A 24936-nucleotide genomic window follows, 5' to 3' on the forward strand; every position below is an offset into this window, starting at 1 on the left:
GTTTTTTTTTTCTGCTATGCTCCGTACGAATGCGTAGTTGTCAATCAGAAAACAAGGCTTTTTAAGCTTAGTTCTTGAGGAGAGGAGCACACTTGATGACCCCAATGCACCCACACACACATAGGCACTAACTCTCATTCAATAGCACAAGAGAGCATCTGATCCTGTGTACTGGTAAACGATGGAAAGTTAGTGTTTTTGGAGATATGAGGTTTTTAATCTGGCAGAACAGGTCTGCGGAGACATCTGAGGCTGCCTGGCTCTCAGGCCCTGCAGGTGTTATCTCTGTAATCCTCCTACTCAGTTCAAACCTGCCTGCCAGTGGCAGCGGCAGCATCACAGGTACAGAGGTCAGGTTGGCCCTCAGCCAAATCACCGGCTTCCTTTAGGATGCTGTTCAGCACAAACTCCTTTACATCTCAGGCATTTAGCTGACGAGTCTTATCCAGAGCAGTTTACAATGGGGAGCAGGTAGGGTCAAGGCCACATCAAAAAGCTGGCAAATCCACTTAGGCTGCGTTGTGTCAGAAATAGCAACCAGGTAACGCCAACATGGAGGTCCACTGGAGAATTAGCTGGATGTATTAGCTGTATAAAAAATGGCAAAATAAATAACTGGGCTAGAAAATAAGACAAGCACGTAATTGGTGATAAGCTGCGACCAGATTGGTGCAGGTTACCTTACTGTCAGCCTGTAGTTGTTTAGATCAGTATAGTCAGTTCACTAACAAAGACCACGCCACTATGAGATGTATTTATACGGTTTATTGAGGGAAAGAGGGGTCGAGAATGGAGGGACGAAAAAAGGGTCGAGGGTGGAGGGATGAATCAGGGGTCGAGATGAAGGGATGAATCGAGGGGGTCGGATGAGTCGGGGTCGATGGTTAGCTCGAGGAACCAGGGAATTGAGACTCAGGGTGGGGGCGCTGTCTGGCTGATGGGGGAGTCTTCTTGGCTCCATCATTTCCCCCCTGTGGTTCCTGTACTGAGAGAGAAGAGCAAGGGGTTGGGGGGGGAGGGGGGTGACAGAACTGAGACATACGAGAGAGAAAAGGTCATGGTTAGGCGTTTTTAAATAGGGTGGAGCAGGAAATTAAATGTGTGCTTGAGGTGTGGTCTTGTTCCCGAACTTTAGTTATAATAATAATAACTTCATTCAGTCACTAATAAAGATGTTGATGAATCGGCCTAATCAATGATCTGTTATTTAGGCCTGTTCTTCACTGTGTTCAACATCAATCAGTGTTTTCAAACTGAAAGATTAATTCTGGTTTGGGGCGCAACGTCTCTCACACCTCTGTTCCCTGTGAAACCGGTCGTTATCTCAGGGTTTCAAATGATCTGGTGCCATTAAAATGCAACACTATATTTTTCACTGAGATTTTTTCCCAAACAAACAGACTACCAAGCCTGTTGTGTCGATGATGTCACTGCCACAGTCCGCTCCAGCAGGCCGTTTACAAACTCTGATCTGCTAAGATGCCTGCTGTATCCATCAGCTGGTGAGTCAAATACTTCGGATGTGATAAAAAAAGAAGCATCCAGCATGGTGAAAACCTGTGTGACTCGGGGCATTTAGAGGAGTTGGTGCACTCTTAACTCATTTTAGATTTGTGATGCAATCATACAGCTAAGCAACAAAGCTGCGACTGCATTTCTTTTGTACAAGCATCTGTACACTTATGCCTTTGCAAAAAACTACGCTGTTTCATCTCATTCATAGCTGATGTGCCTTAGTGTCGCAAATTGCCTCATATATATGAAAGTTCAAACTGTTACTAATCTATAATCAGTTAGGCCTATTAAAAATCTCCCTATGAGAAAATTAATGGTGATATTTTTTCTTTGAACGCAATCAGCAGATGGCACAAGTTGTCACTTTCCCTCTCTGCAGGTGTTGTATATCTGCCTCCTGTGGCTCTATAGGCGCAGTGGGATTTTTACATTTAACTTTTAACATTTTTGAGACCAACAGAGAGACTTCTAGCTGCTGGTCACAGATGCTGCGGATCCAGACAGTTCCGCTCTAGCAAAAAGTGAATGGTCAAGAAAAACTTCACTGATTTTTAACCATCCGTCTATTTAGGATAACTGTGAGTTTAGGAATAGAACCAGCTGATCTCAGCCAGTGCTGGGGGGGGGGGGGGGGGGGGGGGGGGACATGTGTGTGTCTTCGGGAGGTTTATTTTCTCGTTATGATATGCATTTTTATGGCAGGTTGGTACTACTTTTTCATGTGTTTTGCTGTTAATGTTTTTATATATTTGGCCTGTGTCTTATTTTTCTTCAATTCTATTTAATTTCTGATTTAATGAACTGGGTTTCATTTAGAGTCTGCATTTCTCTGATTACCCTCTGCTGTATTATTAATTGTTAAATTATTTACAGTGTTGGGATTTTTGTAAATAAAATGTATTAGAGCTTTCAGGCAGATAGGAACACTAGGGTGCCTGAGGTGCAATTTTGAATCACATTAAATTGCATGGGCTCTGTTAAACTTTGAATTTATTATGTATTCAGGTTACATTAGAGAGGATGGGTACCAACCAATGTTGCTGAGGGGGTCATAATTAAAATATTCCTTTTGCACTCTTAGTTGGGTCGGTTGGCGACTATGATCATATATGTTGCCATTAAGGTTAAATACATCTCCCTCTTGCTTTCCAGATCTATATATTTTGCTCTTTATGAATGTATGATCATATAAGGCTTTGTGATATTTTCACCTGTCCATTTTGTGTCTTTCGTATGTTACCATTGCATTAAATGCGACTAGCCATGCTTTATGGGAATTATCATGTCCCAGTTGTGTTTAAGGTTGACACCCACTGTGATAGTGTGCTCATACAGGCAAAATGGGGGTTATGGGAAATGTGGAGAAACAGTAGCACTAACAATGCCAGTGGTGTGAGATAGAGAGTAATCGTCCCCACCATTATGGTAAGTATACCAAAGTATCACAATTAATTTGACAATGATACAGTATATTGATGCTTAAAGATATTGCATGTAGCACCTTTAAGCGTATTGTACTTGTTACCCATATATTACAAATGGAAAGGGAAAAAAAAAAAATATATAAACACACTGCATAGAGATATGAGTAACGCGTAGATTTAGATTATATACAACATCCAATTGATATTTGAGGATTGCAAGACTGATGCATTGGTTTCAGCCAATCAGCAACCAGCTGGCGACAGCTAGACCCGCCCACAAGCTCTGGAGCGGTTCTGGAAGCTTCTGGATGAACGAACCGGGAGTCGCGAATACGGCGAAAAACCGATGCAAGACACTCGGTAAGTGCAAGAAAACAAAGAATACAATGCTGAAGTAGATTTTACTGAAGTGGAGGCTTATTACTAACTGTTATGGATATAAAACTTGCCGCAGTCACACTGTTAACTGCCAAACGGGTAAACTGCTCATCTAGAAAGTGTATTGTTAGCATCGGTTGCTAGCTTATTAGCGCTGAAGCATTCTTTTTTTTACACCTCTACTGCTTCAACTATCAAGGTAACACATCTAAACCATAAATACTTTATCTCAATTAAATTCCTATATCAGTATAAGCTTTTCATTGCAATCCATTGACATTATTTGCACTGTGGTGAACCACAAAAGTTTCGGTGGTCTTTTCATTGCATGTTCTGGTTCTGCAGATTCCGCCTGTGCCCACTTGGCGCCGCCATTTTGTACCAGTCCAGGCTGCACGTAGACATCAGAACTGGTGAGAACATTAACATCAGGGCATCCACTTCCAGACAGCATGACAAAAAATCACAATCATATACCAATATATTTCATCCTGTACTGTTTTCGCTTAAGTTTCTCATAAATTAACAATCCTCCATCTGTCTTTTGTAAAGTTTAACATGCTTTTACCTTAACTTGTAATTGATTTTCTTCCAGTCCCTGCAAATGGATGATAGCGCACCTATTTTTCAGATTCAAAATTCGTATCCAATTCCGGACACTTACTTTCGTCCGTGTCGGTGTATTCATATACTCAATATTAACCCTTCCTGTACCTTCACAATGTTACAGATACTTGTAAGAAGTGCAGGCTATGTACTCAAAGCTCTTATTTTTCCATTTATCAGCCAAGACCGATTCTCTACATGAAGTAACTGTCGCCCAAAGTGGGATTTAAGGCTTTCCGCTTCTTGTTCGTGACTAAGTTTGTAACTTAGGGTTTTATATACTTACATGTGTACAGATATTTATGAAATTTGATACCTATCTTCTGAAATGTGTATGAATTTACGTGACTTATCTTTTGGTTGGGAACTCTGTATAAAAATGCCGGTAAACACTGGAAATTACGCGAGTGACCGAGTGTCCGGAATTGAATACAATTCCGTTAGTCATGTTTGTGTTGAATTTATTACATAATTAGGCTACACTAAGGCATAATGGAATTTGTTTATGTATTTATTTTGTTTCTAAGTTGGTTTTATGCATTGTAATGATAAGGTATTGTAGAAGTATTTTCTGTGCAAAACATCATGTACAATATTCAATATAATGATACCATAATATTCATGTTATGCAGATAGAATGATGTGAACAAGATAACTTGTGATACTGTCTCTGGCCATGTCTGTTAACAGGTCAGGTTTTAATGCTTCTTGTGTGTTTTCCGTGGTTGAAATTACCTTTGAATTAGATGGCGAGCCTTCCCACCTGGATCTACAGACAGACAGCAGTTAACCGTTTCCCCCTGAAGATGTCTTGATTTCCGCCCGGGTCCTGGTGCGGTCTGCGGTGTGGTAGGCCAAACCTTTGCACCAACACCCTCACACTCTCAGCACTCTCTTTGGGTGCTGTTGTGAACTACTCACTGTCAGGTTTTTTTCAACCCGCGACCGCCCAATCCCACACATAAACATGTCCGAACCCACCCGACTCATTTTCATACACATAAAACGACCCGAAAACTGATCCGCCAACCGTTTTTTTTTTCTTCAGGTGTTTTTTTCTTAGATGTTTTTTTGTCTGGCGTTTGACCAGGAGCAGGGGGGTTTTAAAAACATGGCAGCAGTAGCCAAAGCGCAGTAGCCTCATCGCGAGCGCGGTGAAGCTTACATCGAATCGGGATTACCGTGGTATTCCCACAGGAATCCTGCGTAAAAAGTAATCGGGACAGGAGAGCTAGTGGATTGTGGCTTGTGGATCCCACTGGCACACCGGGCCAGTTAAAGGCCTTATCTGCTGGCTCGGGGGTTGTAAACATACTGTCGGGCCACCGGGCCAGTGCTTATGTCGAGCCGTGACTTATCCATATTCACCTCTCCTATTTTCCCCTGGAACATTACACTCCCTCTGGAACCCTCTGGATCAAACACACACACACAAACAGAGACGTATCCCCTTCATTTCCTCTTGGAACTGGTGGGATCCTTCCACCACATTTCATCCTTATCAGGAGAGTGCTGAGAGGTAGGAAACCCTTCTTTAACGGTTGTTGTTTGTGAATGTTTCTTTAATGTGAAACTGAAACAGTGAATTGGATTGGATTTTATACTTGAATGTTGGTATTGAATGCTGATTTTTGGAAACCCTGTGTCCGAAATTGGCTCCCTTCTCCTTAATCCCCATCTAGGGAATGTCCATACAGGGCGTTGAATAGTTTACTAAATAAACATTAATTCGAGCAGCATACAGTGTTGTCTTTTGTCATCATTCAGCGTCTAACGTTAGAATGTCTGTCGCATATACAAAACGACAAGCCGGTCTTTAACAAAATGATTCCTGTAGAGGTTGAGCTTTTGATATTGATCCTAATTATGTCACGTAATGTCTCAAGAAGACGACTGCTGCTGCCGCTTTTGGACAACAGACCTGGTGGACAGCGAATGGTAAGTAAAGTCAACCAACCGCCATAATATTCGTTTCAACAGTTTGCTTCCAGTTTGCAAAGCATCATGGTTTACATTCGCCTTTCTAGTGATGTTTTCAGTTGTTTACTAGACTATGTTTGTGGTGCATTGTGGGATATATTTACTGCCCTCAACTGTATGCCAAATTTGATTTGAGAATTTGGACACTAGAGCAAGATTGCTCATGACCGAAACAGTAAACTAAATAGTAAATGGGGAGCCATTTCGGACACAGCGCTCGTATTCCATAGAGTTTAATGGGTGCACCCAGGGTAGAGAAACTTAACTGTATTACCTGGGATTTAGATACTTATTATGAACTTTAATTTGGTCATTACCATTGCTCATGGTGAAAAGTGCTCATAGTTAATGTCTATAATTGGTACCAGTGTTATTTTATCTCAGATACTTTATTTTTTAATAGAAGCCGGCATATTTTTACATTCAGAGCAGTGTCTCTGTGTCTCCTTTAAACACTGATCCTGTAGTCCTGCCTAGGGATGTCACGATACCAGAAATTTGGTAGTCGATACCAGTACCATTGCAATTCCACGATTCTCAATACCCAATTTGATACCACGGTAAAAAATAAATAAATAAATCCCATGTACTTCAACATACACTCCTTTATTTAAGAAAACTTTGAACATTACAAAAAGCAACAACAGTGGCATGTAGCCTTCAAGTAATAAATAACATTACAAATATTAACATTACAAAAAAACGAATGGAAAAAAGCCTTAATATTTATTGTTTGCTGACTTTGCTCCTGTCTCACCTGCTGACATCCCCCTCTGGCTAATACTGTGAAAAGAAAATTAGGAAATTTCAGTTATCAGGTATAGCGCAAAGAAAACAGCAGAGGCTGCTGCACACACAATGTACTAACACACACACACACACACACACACACCTCATTGTGCAAGCAATAGTTTAAATGGACTAACATGGTGACAGACCATTATTTTGGAAATATTTATTTAAAAAGTTAACATTGGCCGTTTCTCAAACCCAAGAATGCAAAGAACGGACTTGTGTTCTTGGGGAGAACGTTCTTGCTAGTCGTTCTTGGAAGAATGAACTCGCAAGGTCACGAGCACACAGAACGCTGTTGACAGTTTGAGATGATGTGTTCTTGCTGGTATTGCGCAATACCCCCAGCACAGAGGCCGCCTGCAGTGCTCCAAAATAACGGCCAGGCTTTATCACCCAAAACAATTGGTGTTGCGCAATACCCTAAGCTCAGCTGATGTACCACAGCTGTACACTAACAATGTAGGCAAGGCAAGGCAAGGCAGCTTTATTTGTATAGCACATTTAATACACTGGGGCAATTCAAAGTGCTTTGTAATGTCTATTTATAATAAAGCAACGACAGTCCCCTTTCATACTGCTTCTGTTGTTTATTATTATTATTATTTTTCAAAGTGCTTCTAAGTTTCACGAGCCAATAATTTTCTGTACATCACGAGGCAACGGCGGGAAAAAACCCCCGGTAAAGGCTATTGTTTGTGGTTCACGTTTGATTTGTTTGAGAAGAGCCAGGATGAGGAGGAGGATGGAAAGGCGTTGTGCTATCTTAGCGTTTGTCTCTGGCTATGTAAGTTATCTTATAAAGTTTACCTAAAGCAGCACTTAACTTTAATAATAATGGAAAATAAATAACAGTAGATAGAAGTGCTAAGGTATAAAACATGAATAACAGGATTCTCCCTAAACAGTGTAACAGTGACACTGTACGCTTACCCCCTTCATCCAGCAAATTTCCAACCACTCAGTCTTACAATTGATCACATCAGACAAGACTATCATTTGATACTGCTGATGGTGCCCCAGCACCACCTTGTGGTGAAATCCTGGGGGAGAACCCTGAATGAATAGGATAAATTACTACAGTTTCCTTGTGCAATCAATGGGGAGTAGGTAAATAGAATAGCATAGAATTAATAACATAGGTAGTTTGATGATTTATTTGAGCAAATTAAATTACTATACACTCTGCGCACTTACCCTATATCAAAAGAGGTTCACACTCACATTTGTAGATAAAACAAGTCTGATAAGCCTTGTACAATGAATCAAGTAAAGTTTATTTGTATAGCCCATTTCATGTCTCAATGGGCTTTACAGGCCCACATTACAACACCTCTGACCTTAGCCTTCATGGAGATAAGGAAAAACATTGGGTAGGAAAAAAACAAGAAATGGAAGAAATCTCAGAAGGGCGATTCAAAGAAGGATCCCCCCCAACCAGGATGGCCAGGAGTGCAATAGGTGCTGAAAGGGGCGGATGATGATTAGCATAATACATGGAGAAGTATAAACAGGTAGAACGAGTAAGCAGCATAATACATGGAGCTAACAGGGCAATAGTAATATCCATCAAGGATGCCAGGAGAGTCATAGGCACAGCTACAGAATCAGATTTGTTTTATCTGCAAATGTGTCTGGACTAAATAAATATTTGTCTTTATACAGCTGTACATATTTTTTTATGAAATATAAATAACCAGAATAGAATTAATGGAATACAAATGGAACAGACATTTTCATAATAGAGGCAATACAAGGAATAATGGAATAAATGATAAATAATGTGTAATGAGAGCCTGAGAAAAGAACAATAAATATTAATACATTTTACATTACATAATATTAAATACATCTAGGTGAAATATTCATGAGCAAACACAGTAAACAGTTAATAACTAATAATAAAATAAATACTATTAGAATGTTAATTGATAATGATAAGTAGAGTAAATATTAAATATATATATTTCTTTTTTAAACAGGATCAAACAAACTCCTTCTCAGAGGTATGCACAAATAAACATCTACGTTATCCTCTGCACGTTCTTCTCTGAGGCTGACCTGAAACCAGCCTTTAGGCTCTCCAGGGACACCATCAACGTGCTGGTCCAGATGTTGCCTCGGCAAAAGCCACATGGATGGAACCATGAAATTGAGGTGGCTGTCTGTCTCTACTGGCTGGCATGTGGCACCTCATACAGAGTGACAGCAGACATCTTCACCATACCGAGAGCCACAGTGGGCAGAATAGTCCACAGTTTAGTGGAAGAGATGATGGCCAGCCTTCACAAAATTATTCATTTCCCCAAGCCAGAAGAGCTGGAGGAGGTGGGGGCAGGCTTTGCTCGCCTGGCTGGCCATGAGGCATTCCGCTGTGCGGCTGGTGCAATAGATGGGTGCCACATCAGAATACTCCCACCTGCTGAACCACAAAAGAAGTGCTACATAAACCGCAAGCTCTTCCCTTCAGTGGTACTCCAGGGTGTGTGTGACAGCAAAGGGAAATTTCTGGATACTTACATTGGCAACACAGGGTCAGTCCATGATGCCCTTGTCCTCCGGAGATCTACAATGTACAAGGAGTCCTTCTATCCACCAGCTGGCTTCTTTCTTCTTGGAGACGGGGGGTACCCATGCTTGCAGCATCCTGTCTCCCTCATGACACCATACCGCCAGCCTGTAGCGGGTAAGAATACACAGAGTAAATTGTTTATTACATTTGTTACTTTGCATTTGCATTCCTGAATTTCCCTCGGGATCAATAAAGTTTCTATCTATCTATTTGAAACACTACATAGATTTTATGTTACCTGTATTTTAATCATCAGGCCAAGTTGAAGCACGCTTCAACAAGCACCATGCCAAGGCCAGAAACATCGTTGAGCGCACCTTCGGCATGCTAAAAACCCGCTGGCGAGCCATCTTCCTGAGGGCTTTAGAGATTCGGCCTCTATTTGCCCCCAAAGTGCTAGCAGCATGCTGCGTCCTCCACAACCTCTGTCTGTCGACAGGCGATATCCTGGAGGAGGACGAGGAACCTCATGAGGAGGATGAAGAAGATCGGGGGAACGTTCCTGATGATGATGATCAGGAGCTCTCAGGAAATAATCTTCGTGCCAGACTTGCTGCACAGGTGTCTGCCCCTGGAGAGCTGCCTGCATGTCTGAGGGAGCATGATTATAACTAAGGGGTAAACCCCATGGTTAAATGTCCAGTGAACACTGTGAAATGAAAATTTTATTACTACAATCGTTATTATAATCATCATTATATTAGTTAAATTGTTATCTGTGACATAAAAATTGTTATCAATATTGTTTTGTTGATGAATAATTAAAAATTATTATGTATATGGTTATGAACTGTTTTGTTTTTTTTAAATACACCTCATAGAATGGCAATGACAACGGAAAAAATGCCTCTATTAATCACCAACTATTTTAGTTAAAAAGAAGCATGCTAAATTTGATGGCTGTCTACAAGTGAAGTCAAAAAAGTGTTCCAACTATGTAGCAGATGTCATTTTGAGAAGGCATTGTTCTGACCAACATTATAAGCTTTGGTGTCTCACCTTAAGTCTAAATAACATATGCCTTACCTGCATGTTACCACTTTATGTACAACTGTTTATTTATCTACCATACAGACTGAAACTCAATTTCTAAAATATTTATCCATGTAAGAAAAGCAAATACAACAATCAATAACTATGAACTGAAATATTAAATCTATTAATTTTAAATATACATTGTAAATACATGTTATAATTTATTTACAAGTCTCTCAAAGAGAGACAAGTATCTCTCTGCCCTGTCAGAGGCTGCTGTCTCCCTTGCCTCTTCCCTCGCCACTGCCTGCTGCTCTCTCTCCTCTTCCTTCTCTGCCTGCTCCTTCATAAAGTCCAAGAGCGCCTCACTGACCCTGGCCCTCTTCCTTGGTGGTGGGTTGGCCCATTCTTTGGGAGGTGCAGAGGACGGGGAGGTGACAACACCACCTGTAGAGGCAGTCAGATTTGCTGCAACCACCAGAGGCGGAATTGAGTGCTGCTCCTTGAGTGCAGCATCCATCAGACTGTACCACTGCCAGGTGGCAGCAGTCACCCCACCCGCCTCCACCCCTTTCCCTGTCAGAGGATCCGTTAGTCTCAGGCATGCCCTACCACTTCATTGCTGAAAAGTAGATACAGTGGTAGGTTACCATGTATTTTTCCTTTAGGTTGTTCCACTTCTTCATGGCCTGTTCGGCTGTGATAGGCAGGCCAGACTTAAACATTAGACAAACTTAAACATCATATTACTGTGAATAACACACAAGCTGACAGAGATATTACAGTGAATAACACACAAGCTGACAGAGACTATTGATTATGATGTAGTTATGGTATGACAATGCAGAAATTTAGTATGAAGGCAGTATTGCACTTCGGTGTGCATGGCAGTACATGCATGCAGGAATAGTTGAATGACAGTTCTACAAATAAGCTATTATTATTGTTAGTAGTAGTATTAGTAATGGTGTTTAAGTTGATAACTACATCATAACTGTCACCTGTACTATTTTGCCTGTCACTAGTACTCTGCACTGTTTGATACCGCACTACAGCCTCCTTTAAGTCATATCTATTCACTAGATTACAATTTACACAACTTCTTTGATTCTTAGTTTTATAATATTTGCTTTCTTAGCTTTATAGTATCTATTTGTTTTCTGTCTTTTTTTGGTGCATCAAACTCTTCTGAGAGGCTGGCAAGTTTGACACAACCAAACACACCAATCGACCACAAACACACAAAAAGCCTACTCACTCCCATCCATTTTGGAGGAATTCCTCCGACCAGTGAAGTGGGTCTCATTGGCGGGTCGCCATTCAATAAGTGCCCTGGTTTCCTCAGATGTCCCTTGATTTAAGTTTGTTACAACATTACCCATTGTAATGACAGAATAACAGCGGTAGTAGTAGTACTGCTTACCAGAGATAGTTAACTATTACGCCAGGCTATGTCAAGGGGTAGATGTGGTGAGGACCCAAATGCAGACAGGCAGGCAGAGGGATTAACTAAAGTAGAGACTTAAATAAAGAACTAAGGTAAAATACAAAAATCAAGAATTCCAAAAAGAAAAGGCAACAGGCTGGCAAAAGGCAAACAGAAGAAGACAAAAACCTGACCTGGCTGGCAACAAAGCAAGAAGTCCAAAACTGGTGACGAGGCAGGGAATACGGGAACGGGAACAGGAACAGAGCAGGTAACACAACAGGTAACAAAACAGGACAGGAGCAAAACAGAACAGGTAGGCAAAACAGGTAGACTAAACAGACGAACTGACAAGGAGTGGATGGTGAACCGGGGTAGATATACTGTGGGGATGGGTGATTAGTGACGAGGTACAGGTGTGTGGGAGCAGGAGGGGGGAACAGGTGAAGAGAGATAGACCAGGAGGTGAAGACACAAGGGCAGACAGGAAACACAGAAACAAGGAAAATACAAACACAAACACAAAAGCAGGACATGGCAGAACCATGACAGGCTAAGTACTAGCTACTAAACTACTTAAATTTTCTCAGACAGAATAACAGTGGTATGAAAATTAAAAATATCTTATAGTTGTGGGCCTGGCTTTCCTCTGCCATTGTCGTCTGCTGCGTTGGCTGCAGTGGTCTGTGTCGTGACTGTGGGGCAGGAGGAAAAGGAAACAAGACGGGTCTGTCAGCAGACTGGCCGGCTGGCTAGCCAGCTACCCCCGCAGGTGCTAGCCTGCTGGCGAGCCAGTTTGTGGAGCTTCTCAACTCTGAAAACGTTGGAGAAATTTTCGATTCGCCATCAATTTTTGTAAAACTGCCAATATTTGAAATCTACACAGTTGATTTCTTGCCTCAAAAATTCTCAGAAGTGAATTTAGTGATGAAATAGCATACGAAAATTGGAAAAAAACGTACCGTTGTTGGCCTCTCTGCTGCTTCCCGCTCCTCACTTGAATGCCGAAATGAATGCTGGGATATTTGTGTTGACAAGTTCATACAACAGACAGACTGAATGGTAATGACTGTAACCTACTATGAGCTATCATTACGTTAGCCTAAATGAGATAACGTTAGCCTTAGCGTTTAGCCGTTGCAAACGTTGTGTGTGGAACATTGCTACAACAGATGCCAGCTGTCGCAAACAAAAATAACGCTAACATTTCAGGATAAGTACATTTTGACGATATGTAGAAACTCACTCACCTTGAATTCTTTGTATAAATCTGGATGCCTGTCTTTGAGGTGCTTTCACCTGCTGTCGCTGCAGCCGCACTTGTCGCAATTGCAGGTGTTGTTATTCTCCCGTGTCGGTAGGTGTTCCTTCTCCTTCTTTTTGCGGTTAACGTCAGACTAGAACACTTGTAGGCGTATATGTTGCCCCCGTCAGTTCCGGAAGAATCACATCTCCAGTACCTACGACATCTACGGTACCTACGGCACTGTAGAAAAACAAGTACCGTCACCTTTTCAGAATTTTGGCATCGGCTTGGTACCGAAGTATCGGTTCTCGTGACATCCCTAGTCCTGCCACAGTTGACGTTTGTTAACATCTCTCATAGGTGCTACATAATGTTGCACTCATTCTAAGTCACCCTGGATAAAAGCTTCAACTAAATGGCTGAAGTGTAAATATAACAAAGTTTAGTCAAATCCACACTGTGCATGAGCATGTCAGTGAGGTTCATCAGCAGGTTTTTAACGATTCCCTCGATAAAGCCTCATTTCCATTACGGGCTCCGGATGATGAACGGCTCGCTGCTCAGCATTACGAATCTCTGTAGGGATCAAAAGTGACAAGGACGGTATCAGCTAATGAACTCTCCAGATGCACATGAACAAAAACAAAATAAAACGCAGATGCAGACGAGCCGCTAAATGACTCAGTTATCACATCAGTTCAGCGTGGAGATTAAGAGGAATGAGACGACAAACAAGCTGATTATCGCGGTGTCAGACGTCTAGAATCAAGTTAAATGGAGAGCCAGCTTTGGGTAAATGTGATGTATGGGCTTAATTGTGTATTCCAATTCAAGTAAAGTCTGAAGTGTCTCCATGAAGGGGATTTAGTTTGCAGGCAGGGTTTTACAAATCATCACATAATATACCAGACAATGCCAGAATATCAGTAGTGGATAAGACCAGAGAGGGAGTTATAAATATAATTATAATAATCAATATCACCATACAGAAAAACATCAGTTGAGACAAGATAATTTGATACAGTGTTTCTCATCAGTGAGTGTGTTTACATGCACATTCATATTCTGTTTATATTAAGGATATTCAAATAATCTGTTTATGGGTTGGTGCATATTAACGCCATATCCTGCTTGCTTTAACCATGATGATGAATGGCTATTCAGATTCAGAAACTTAATTAATTTTCTGTCATGCTTGTCTATCACAAGCATGACAGAAAATTGTCTTTGACGTGGCTCAAAAAAAAAGGAAAAAAAGACAAAGACATACACAAAAACAAATAAACAGACATAAGGGTTAAAAACATACATCAAATTTTGGTGAAAGTGCATGTGGAGACGTGCAAATATGACAGTGTGCGAATGTCTTTCATCATTTAAAATACTGATGGCTGTTGGGATTACAGAGTTCTTATAATTGTTCTTTTTGGCCGGGGGGACTTTGTAACGGCGGTCTGATGGGAGTATTTGAAATGCTTTGTGGAGGGGAGCTTGTGAGAAAGGACTTGTGTTATGAGAGTGGCTTTTCTTCTGACTGACTGGGTGTAGAGTTCTGATAGTTGGGGCTGGAGGGTGCCGGTTATCTTACTTGCTTGCTTGATGATCCTGTAGTAATTCATTTTTGGAGTTTTGGTTCTGGCCAGCAAACTGGCAAAGGAAATACAGGAAGAACGAGGGACGATCCAGTAGTCCGGGGGCCTGGGTGCTCCACCACAAGTGGCAACAATTGACGACGAATGATGAGCGCATGTTTGACACACATTGCAGAAGTGTGTCACACAACTTACCATCATTGATTTTTACTTTCACAGAACGGCTTGTGTGTGTTTGTGTGTGCCACGCGCCCGTCAGCAGTTTGGACAAATATGGCTACGACTGCATCCACATTGCGGAGTGGTTTCTGCTCAAAATGCCACTATTTCCTATGGAAGGGCCCAGATTCCACGCTCACCACCGGCTGCGTGGCAGATCGCAGATTTTTCCGCAGTGGTTGGTCACGGAAAGAGTTGAAAATAGTTAAACTTGAGTGGATAAAATCTGTGCGTCATGCGAGAACGACTCAGCGCTACTTTGGTTGCCTGGCAACAAACAACACATTACTGCTCCACTTCGGTTCTGCTACTTTTTTCAAAGCGAGGCGGGTGGCTGACTGCGTTACTGCAGCAAATGTTCCCCACCTTCAGAAGGCGGCCATTCATGTGCTCACCATGTTTGGTTCCACATATCGATGTGAATCTGGATTTTCCATGATGAACACTGTTAAAAACTCCTACAGCAGCAGTTCGCTAGAGTGAACAATTGGGTCAGTGCCCAAGTGCCCAGGTTCAAGGCATTGGTTACAGGCAAACAGCCATTGCGCCACTGATTCAAGCCACCCTACTGTAGTATTGAATATGTGTACGCTATGTAAGTTATGTTTAAGTTGTGTTATGGACAAGCTATGGACATTGATTTATGTCAGTGTGTTTTACTGGCATTGTTGCGGACCTTTGAACTCATAAGTGGACCTTCAATAAAAAAGTTTGAGTACCCCTGTTTTAGAGTGTATAGTAATCAATGTTTTTAACATTTTTCCGTCAAAATGTACAGTATATACAGCATGGAAACCTTCAAATGTTCTTTATTCTTGTACTATCGTGAACTCTCACCGGTGTTCACTCTGACAGGAGTATCAGTAAAACTAAGAGCTTGTCTGTGGCTGGCTGTATTTCAGATTCCAGATGTCCAGCAGAGTGTGATCATCACCATAAAAAAACATTCCCTTCTGCTTCTCTATTTTGATTTTAATTGTTTTATTACCTCCGTCAATGAGCTAATGTTTTCGTCTGCGTCTCTGTGTGTCCGTCTGTCCATTAGCAGGATATCTCAAAAAGTTGGGCACGGATTTGCACAAAACTTGGTATGAATGTTGGTTATGGGACAAGGAAGAACTGATTAACTTTTTATGTTGATTCAGCCAAAGGGGGCGTGGTGGTGGGTGTGGGATATCACCAAAACTGCCTTGCGGGGTGTTGTCAGACATGGCGGAGGTCTGTGCTCTACTGAGCACATCTTCTAGTTTTAATTGCCTTCAAATACCCTCTATTTAACTCCTTATCTCATATTGTATTTCTTTTCCCTGCTCGTCTCTCTTGTATTCTAGGTTCACAGGAATATTATCAGTAGCGTGTAATGTTTGTGATCTAGTAGCGAAAGCTTATTCTAATGTTGACCTCATTGTAAGGCACTCTGCATATGTGGTCAGTTAAATGCCTGAAATGTAAATGTGGATGTAAATTACAGACATACAGGACATTACCATCAAGTTTCTATCACATTACATTTTCATACATGTGTAACATCTACAGCCACATTAGCACAGGACTGAATCCCCCAGATGGACTGAGAAAATCTGGGTATGAATGAAATAAATGATTAATGGTGTTGTTGCATGCTCAGTCAATTTTCCCTGGATAAATTAAGTGTTAGAAAGGGGTGTTCAGGAGACTATCACCACCAATGCTCAGGTTGTAAATAAAATGTCCCACAGTCCAGCCCAGTTTGATGCATCAAAGTTTATTTGTGGTGTATACAGTACATGTCTGTGAGTGTGTGTGGTTCTGCAATACATATCAAGAAAAAGGAGTACAATAATCAATAAACTGAATAATCCTCCTCAATCAAATTCAAAATTCAATTCAAATATTCACAGGGCGCATTACTACAGGTACCCGAGGAATTATTAATATTAAATTAAGTTAAACTGTCACTTATCTACAAAGATACTGTTTAACTCTAAACTAACCAAAAACAACACCGACTATAAATAATGACTGCCAAAGCTGAATAATGATTATAGTTGACCTATCTTAACACCAGAGGGGTATTCCAGAAAGACGGTTTAAGAAATCCTAAACTAAATCCTGAATTCTGACTTGAGTGAGCTAGACACGGCATAGTAGGAATTTTCGGTTCCAGAACAGCTGATTCAGATTTCAGTGATCGGGCTTGATCAACTCCAGATAGGTCGACACTGAACTATGCATGTTCGCGGTGAACTTATAAAGCCATCCTCAATCGAGGACTGAAAATAGGATTAATGATGGATTCAGAGGCGACAAGCAGAGCAGAGCATCATGTTTCACTCCAGCCAAACATGAAATATTAATGACAGCTTATAGTGAATTTCAGCATATTTAAAAAAAAAAAAAAACAACACACATCAGCAACACTTGTGAGACTTGGCATGTCAAAAAATTGTAGATGGAGTTAATGCATGAGTTAACTATCACGTTTAATGCTTTTTTTAATCATTCAACGATTAACAGACCTCTGTAAACTAATGTTTAATTAATAGAAACGAATTGAATTGTACACTCTTAGTGACTTTTTTATATTTCATTTAGGTGTAATCCAGGCGGCATGAAATGCACTTGGCAACAGGTACCATGTCGACGGGACCTTCCATGACAGGTTTAAAGCCCTTTTCCAGAAAAGTTGAACAAACTCAATTGTGTGATGCTTAAATGCTGGAGGCTCAGATTCCGGATTTCCGTGAATTCTGAGTTAACAGATCTGGATAACTTGCCAATCCTGCTTTCTGGAATACCCCTCAGTTCAATGCATCCAACAGGAATCAGATATATGTTCACAAATGTACATGAAAATCAAACCCCACCCTAACCCTAACCCTAACCCTTCAAAGAGTAAATCATCACTTATCAGCTTAACAGCACAATCTTAAAGGCAGCGGCAATGCTGGTAATTCAGGTTGTTGAACACAGTTCTTAGAAAAAGAAAACAAACTGAGTGCAGTCCTAATCATCCACAGCTTGGCAGTGAGTGATTGAGTGTATGATTTATTATTGACAGATTAAATTAAAATATATATAAATTTTTTTGGGTTTACAGTCTTAGGTTGTTTAGGTAACATAATGGAACACAGTTACATTTTTTGTTGGTATTTTATAATACACAATATTGCCACACATACTACACATACACATACTACAATGGTTTTGAATTTAGGCTATTTATGATGCCTTTTATTCAAACATTGTAAATTTTATATTTTCAAAACAAAGTGATACATCAATTCCAGCCAAATCTGAAATCTAATTGTTAATCAAAGCTTGTGAAAATCATTTCGTCCATGAACCCTTCACAGAAAAATTGTAGATTTTGATCAGTAATGATTTAGTTTAATCTTTTCATGTTTCTGGTAGCCTTCTGCCATGTAATGTCACATTCGCACAATCCCATTCATTCTGATAGGTAGTATATGGATCCCAACACCAATGCAGCTCCTGCCACCAGCAGCAGACTTTTCATGCTGACCATCCTGTTCTTCTTACCCTTTCCTTTCCTCCCCCTCCTCCCTGTCCCTCTCCACCCACCCCTCGTCCTCACCCCAGTCTCCTTCCTCATCCTGCTCCTCCTCGCCTCTGTCTTCGTCGTCCTCCTCCTGCTCCTCCTCATCCCCGTCCTCCTCATCCTGCTCCTCCTCCTCGTCCCCATCCTCCTACTGCTCCTCCTCATCCCCGTCCTCCTCATCCTGCTCCTCCTCCTCGTCCCCATCCTCCTACTGCTCCTCCTCATCCTCGTCCCCATCCTCCTCATCCCCATCCTTCTCATCCCCATCCTCCTCCTCCTCCTCCTCCTCCTCATCCCCATCCCCGTCCTCCTCCTCGTCCCCATCCTCCTCCTCCTCCTCCTCCTCCTCATCCCCGTCCTCCTCCTCATCATCCTCCTCCTCGTCCCCGTCCTCCTCTTCGTCCTCCTCATCCTCCTCGTCCCCGTCGTCCTCCTCCTCATCCCCGTCGTCCTCATCATCCTCCTCCTCGTCCCCATCCTCCTCCTTATCCCCATCCTCCTCCTCCTCCTCATCATCCTCCTCGTCCCCATCCTCCTCCTCTTCGTCCTCCTCATCCTCCTCGTCCCTGTCGTCCTCCTCCTCATCCCCGTCCTCCTCCTCATCATCCTCCCCCTCCTCGTCACCATCGTCCTTCTCCTCGTCGTGCTCCTCCTCCTCATCCTCCTCCTCCTCATCATCATCATCCTCCTCGTCCCGGTCCCCATACTCCTCCTCCACCTTCCCCTCTTCCCCCTCTCTCTTCACCTTCCCATCTCTCTCCCCGTCCCTCTTCCCCTTCCCTCTCATCGTCCCGCTCCCCTTCCCCCCTCCTTCCCCCTCCCTCTTCACCTTCCCATCTCTCTCCCCGTCCCTCTTCCCCTTCCCTCTCATCGTCCCGCTCCCCTTCCCCCCCCCTTCCCCCTCTCTCTTCACCTTCCCATCTCTCTCCCCGTCCCTCTTCCCCTTCCCTCTCATCGTCCCCCTCCCTTTCCCCTTCCCTGTTACTCTCCTCCCCCCTCCTTCCCCCTCTCTGTCCCCCTCCCCCTCCACCTTCCCATCTCTCTCCCCGTCCCCCTTTCCCTTCCCTCTCAGCGTTCCCTTCCCTTTCCCCTTCCCCGTTACTCTCCTCCCCCCTCCTTGCCCCTCTCTGTCCCCCTCCACCTTCCCATCGCTCTCCCCGTCCCCCTTCCCCTTCCTTCTCATCATCCCTTTCTGCTCCTGTTTGGTGACGCGGGGGTGTCCAGGGGTATCCACCACAGTCACTTTGCGGCCTGACACATCACCCTTTCTCTTCTTACTTTTGGAACTTAAGCGAGTGACAAGCTTCTTCATTCCAATTTCCAGGATGTTTTTTCCTGCTGCCACTATCAGGTAAGTGCTGAGGCCAGACTCTGTAAACAAGAGAGGTTAGATATGAGAGTGAGTTTGCAAACAAAAACAAAAAGTGCAAGTTAAGGAAAGATGAGGTAAATTTTGCCAAAGTATTATTATGAAAATATTAATAAACAGTGTATAGTACCACAAAACAAAGCTGGATCAAACATCCACAAACCGGAACAAATAAAGAACAAATAAAGGGAGTCATTTCATGTAATACCAAGGAAGTGATATAAATGTTTACATGCCCATGTGGGAAAGCCTGCATAGGCAGAACATCAAGAGAATTGAAACAAAGAATAGCGACACATAGTAACATAAGTAACAAAAAGACTCCTCTCCTGTAGTGGCAACTAAACCATCCTATACCTTCTCTGAAATACATTGGTATTGGGAAAAATTACACTGTCCAAAATTACATTGTCCAAAAGAGGGGGAGATCTAGATACAACACTTATAAAAGGGAAGACATTTTGGATTTCACATCTAAAAACACTGAATCCCCATGGTTTGAATGCTGAATTTGATTTGAGGCCACTCTTACAGAGTTGGCAGGCTGTATATACATCACTTCTGTGATTGTAATAATTTACTAAGTGGTTACCTCATAATGAAGAGCATTTTGAAACGTGTACATTTCTGTTGAGGATTTGCAGTATGGGATTAAGCATTTAATTTTGACATAACTATGGGTTTTTTTTATAAATTGTAAATGTGTTGTATAATAATGGGCTTGGCACACATTAGCCAATCTCTCAGCATATTGGTATTTATTAACACAATGAGCACAAGCATAGAAAGAATACATTGGAATACATGAACCAAAATTTTGGCCAAGTTGTCACTGTGTGTTCACGCTGTGATCAACACAATTACAAATCACCAGAGGTCCATTCACTTCCTACAGAGCTGAGTGACTAGGGAAACTCGCTTGGATGCTCTGCACCTCAGGTTGAGGGGTGGGAGCTCTTGACCTTCAGATTTAGGGGCAGCAATTGGCAGCAAGCTAGCACTAAATCTGAATGACAAGAGTTCCCGCCCCTGAATCTGAGATACTGAATCTGCGGATGAGTTTATAATAACTATAAAGATAACTATAAAGGCCCCTTGACATCTAGAAAGATAACTAAAATTATACAAAGATTGAATTTGTTCTAAGTAAATAAAACGTCTTTGTTTCCACTACAACTGTATAAACATGCAAAACGACAACTGTAACTATAGTATTGGTTTGATCTCAGAGCAACTGTTTTGGATGCAGAGACAACGATAAAACATTTGTAGCCAATCAAAATGAAGTAAAAACGAAGGGTGGGAGAATTCGGTAGTTCACTGCAGTGATGCCGTTGCTTGCTGAGCAACTGATTACAGAAGTCCAGAGGAACCCGGCACTATTTGACAAAGACCATCCCCTCTGTCGTGATACATGCTTCTGCATGTGTGCATTTTAGCACCTCCTAGGGGTTGGTTTGGAGAATGCAGTCAGCTTATGTTGTTAATGCCAAGTGTTTTCTGTTGGCTGGTTGGCATTTTGTCTACAGCATTTGGGATGAACGACGTGTTAAAGTACTTTCTTTAATCCATATCCATCCACTCACGTTAATCCTTGGAAAAGCTTTGCTCGTAAGTAATATCATTTGGATTGTATGTTGTAAACATTATTTATCATATTTTGTAATTTTACAGCGTATTGATTTACTTTAATTTTTGGTTTATATACATTGTATAATACAGCCTATTGTACATTTATTTACATTATTTACACCATTTACATATAATACTTACCTGTGTTGGAAAACATTTAATTACATGATGTCACAATACGTTTTTTTTTTTTATTCCTGTCATTTCAGTTTTACACTTCCTTGATTACGTGGATACAAAACTGTGACTGTACATGTTGAGTGGGACATACAAGTAACGCTATACAAATTACTTCAGTGCCTGGATCATCATTAAAGCCTCACAGTACTCCTTATCAAGAGTGTTTAGCTATCTGTCAATTCATGCAGCGCTATGCATGCAGAGGACAGAATACCCTCTATAAAAGGTTGAAAAGAAACATGACATAGGCCTACTAGTCGGGATCAGAAGAGCTCTTGGGATTAGCGGTTAATAGTGTTTACTGACTTGGAAGCTAGTTAACTCGCTAACTAGTGTAGTTACTAGTTGGATAGCTAACTAACTAACAAAAGAGCATCATGTCTTGGCCATCCTGACCTGCCAAGTTCCAATGTGCTATTATTTATGGCTATGGTGACGTTACAGGTGTTTCTCTCATACATGGGCTATAGGAAGCGAGCCTCTTTGATCCGCAGTAGATGTGGTGTTCAGAGTATCCTACTATTAAAGAAATTAATAGCTTCTCTTGGTGACTATGGTTTTAACTCTCATGTAAATAAAGCACAATTATGTCAAAACAGCTCCTGTAAAAGAACATTTGATTCTCCAGCTCCTTTCTCTTTTGCAGCAATTAATGAACCCAAATCCAGTAGGAAATTGTTTATTTTCTTTAAAGAGCGAGTAAAATCAAAGCAAGTCAGTAAATAATCATCCTCCATTTTGCTCTGAATATTTGGCGTTGAAATAAAACAATATCTTTGTAATGCCAATGCTTGCCAATGTATCGTTTTAGTTTATTGTTATCTTTATAGTTATCGCTCTAGATGTGAATGGGCCTAATATATCCAACATTTATATAGTCACAAAATCAAAAGTTAATATTTTAACATATATAATATTCACCTAAACCTTTCTGTAGCACACCTTGGCAAAACAAGCCTCTGGCTGAAGGAGCTTCGGTACTGGGCAAGGAGGCAGTGCAAAGAATGGGAGGCATTGTCCAGTATCAGTTGGCTTTTGCCCTCGTCATCTGCACCACTTCCTGCAAGGTGTTAAGCTGCATTCCAACCACAGATCCAGCCTTCTTAACCAGCTTATCCAAACGGCTAGCGTCCCTCTTAGTGATGTTTCCTCCCCAACACACACAGGCATAAAAAATAACACTAGCCATTACACTTTGATAAAACATAAAAAGCAATCCTGCATACATTAAAAGACCTAAGTTTCCTTACAGCCTACTCTGACCTTTTTTGTATGCTGCCTCTGTATTAACAGTCCAGTCCAGCTTGTTGACAATGAGCATGCCCAAAAACATGTAGGACTTCACAACCTCCACCTCAGCTTCCTGAATGGAGATAGGTTTCACAGAGCTCTTTTTCCTTATAAGGTCCCTAAAGTACAATACAATATGTTCGTTACAAACTGATATAATTTGCCGGCTTGTACCCTTTCACACATAAATCACTACTTTAGCCTTTAGTTGCTAAGCAACGCAGGACACATACTACCAGCTGTTGAAGTTGGCGCCAAATAATGTGTTAGAAGAAGTTTTGTTTGTTTTTGTAATATCTTCTTTTTTTGAGAGCATGCTAAGGCAGTGGAAGTTATAGCCTATTTACAGGTACTAATGCAGAGCTGTCTCACAGTCCTGCAGGCCAGGAGAAGATATCATGTAAAAAGGATCTTCAGTCAGTAAACATGATAGCGTATTGTAGTTTCTGACTGGTTATCTCCTCAATGTAGTGTAACACATCATAACAACGTAGACTGCATAATGCATAAGAAAGTTGGCATTTTAAAGTTCTCTTTTCACACAGCACCATAAGCCTCTAACCCTAACCTGGTCGGAAGGTGGTTTACTGGTGTCTGAAGAATGCTGCTGTGACTCTTTCACACAGAACTTAAAGCTGCTAATAAACCGGCTTCATGGCTTTTTTCATTTATGTGGAGCCTGAGACTGTATGACCCAGCACCATAATGTAATGACTATCTATGTTACACGTGTTTAACCTGCCTGCACATATTGCAGTAACATGCGATTGTAGTACGCCCTCTTGTGGTTAAAAGCCGATATTACCGGTTTTGTCATATATTTTCATGGATACCGAACCAGTATCCACGAACTTCTCACTGGCCCAAGTAAGTAATGACTTTTATAGCTTGTTGCAGTTACAAGTGAAAGTAAGATTTCACAGAAAGCTACTTCATAATGTTGAAAATGAGGCATCCGCCCCCACCAGCCAGGTCCTTCCAACAGAGCCAGCGCTGGTAGTCAGTGTGGACCTGAACTGGGAGAGGAACAAGATGCGGAGGACAAGGAGAAAGGCAATACATGAGCTGCGTGCTAACGCAGCAAAGATAGACCGCAAGGAGAAAGAGGAAGTTGAGGCCTGGACTACCATGCCTGCTTCTCCCTGAAAGAGCCTCCCTCAGGAGGATGTGAACCTGCCACAAAACGGCTCCTTGTTTCTTACAAACTACACAAAATTGCTTCCTGAACAAATCCTGCACATGCACATCGTAACTCACCCAACAGACTCAAGGAGTCTTTGTGTTAATTTAGTTTTTGTAATTGCTCGCCTTTTTTCACTCCAAGATTTTTTCTACTATTCCTTGTGGGTGAGTAAATAAAAATACAATTATATGTATATTTAAAAATTCAGTTCTTGTATGTTGTCTGGTGCTTTGTTGTTAGTGCAGCAGCCCTCTGCCGCTCTCTCAGTGAGGTGAGGTGGTTTTTCATTGTTTGAACAGTACTTCATATTCTTTTTTTTTTTCCCAATTATTTTTTTAGGCATGTTTTATGCTTTATTTGACAAAGACAGTGAGAGAGAGACAGGAAGGTGTGCGAGAGAGAGAGGGGAGGACATGCAGCAAATGACCGCAGGCCAGGTTCAAACCCAGGGTGCCCCCAGTACTTCATATTCAACCTCTGAGCTCTGGGATACAAGAATTTTAAAGTGAAAATCATCCTGTCTTGAGGATTAAAGCCTGGACCAAAATTTACTTGTGTATAAAACTAACAGCAGAGCTTTGGGAGAGGTTTACCAACAAAATAGGCGGGTGCTAAAGTTCGTAGCATGCATAATCTTTCACTCACCCCAGGATAGGCTAAAGCTAGAGAACGTCTCAATATCTGTAAAATTGATCCCCTGGTCTGGTCTGTATGGAATGTAAGCTGCTGCCCTGTTTAAATGTACCATGTAAATGCAATAAAGAAAATAGACACACTTAACTGTGCAAATATGTTGTTTTATAATTATTAGCCACGTTACTGTGTAATAGTTTTTTTGTTAACGTCTAATTAGAAATAGTTCATACGTTGTTGTGACCTGTAAAAAATGACCTGTAAAATGAAGGGTTACCGTAGTACTGTACATTAAATATACTTACGAGGCTGAGAACTTTTGCTGGCCATGTTTGTCTTGTAAAGGCAGTTGATCTGTGATGTCTTGTCACTGTCGATGTCTT

General features: G+C 41.5%; 1 protein-coding gene across 1 annotated transcript; it reads left to right on the forward strand.

Annotated features, from left to right (window-relative positions):
* The first annotated feature begins 5799 nt into the window (after positions 1 to 5799).
* LOC139654817 (putative nuclease HARBI1) lies at positions 5800 to 9882 on the forward strand. Its single transcript, XM_071532008.1, has 3 exons — positions 5800 to 5861; positions 8702 to 9381; positions 9524 to 9882. Exons 1-3 carry the CDS (start codon positions 5800 to 5802, stop codon positions 9880 to 9882), a joined length of 1101 nt encoding a protein of 366 aa, XP_071388109.1.
* The last annotated feature ends 15054 nt before the right edge of the window (positions 9883 to 24936 follow it).

The sequence above is a fragment of the Centroberyx affinis genome, unplaced genomic scaffold (assembly GCF_046629955.1).
Source record: "Centroberyx affinis isolate AG114_WGS23_722 - 3 ecotype Tasmania unplaced genomic scaffold, CSIRO-AGI_Caff_v1 ptg000150l_1, whole genome shotgun sequence".
Lineage (NCBI taxonomy): Eukaryota > Metazoa > Chordata > Actinopteri > Beryciformes > Berycidae > Centroberyx > Centroberyx affinis.

Coding starts and splice junctions, on each gene's coding strand:
- LOC139654817 (XM_071532008.1), top strand. CDS start 5,800: ATGTCTCAAGAAGACGACTGCTGCTGCCGCTTTTGGACAACAGACCTG. Junction 5,862..8,701: donor GACCTGGTGGACAGCGAATG/GTAAGTAAAGTC, acceptor TCCTTCTCAGAG/GTATGCACAAATAAACATCT. Junction 9,382..9,523: donor ATACCGCCAGCCTGTAGCGG/GTAAGAATACAC, acceptor TTTAATCATCAG/GCCAAGTTGAAGCACGCTTC.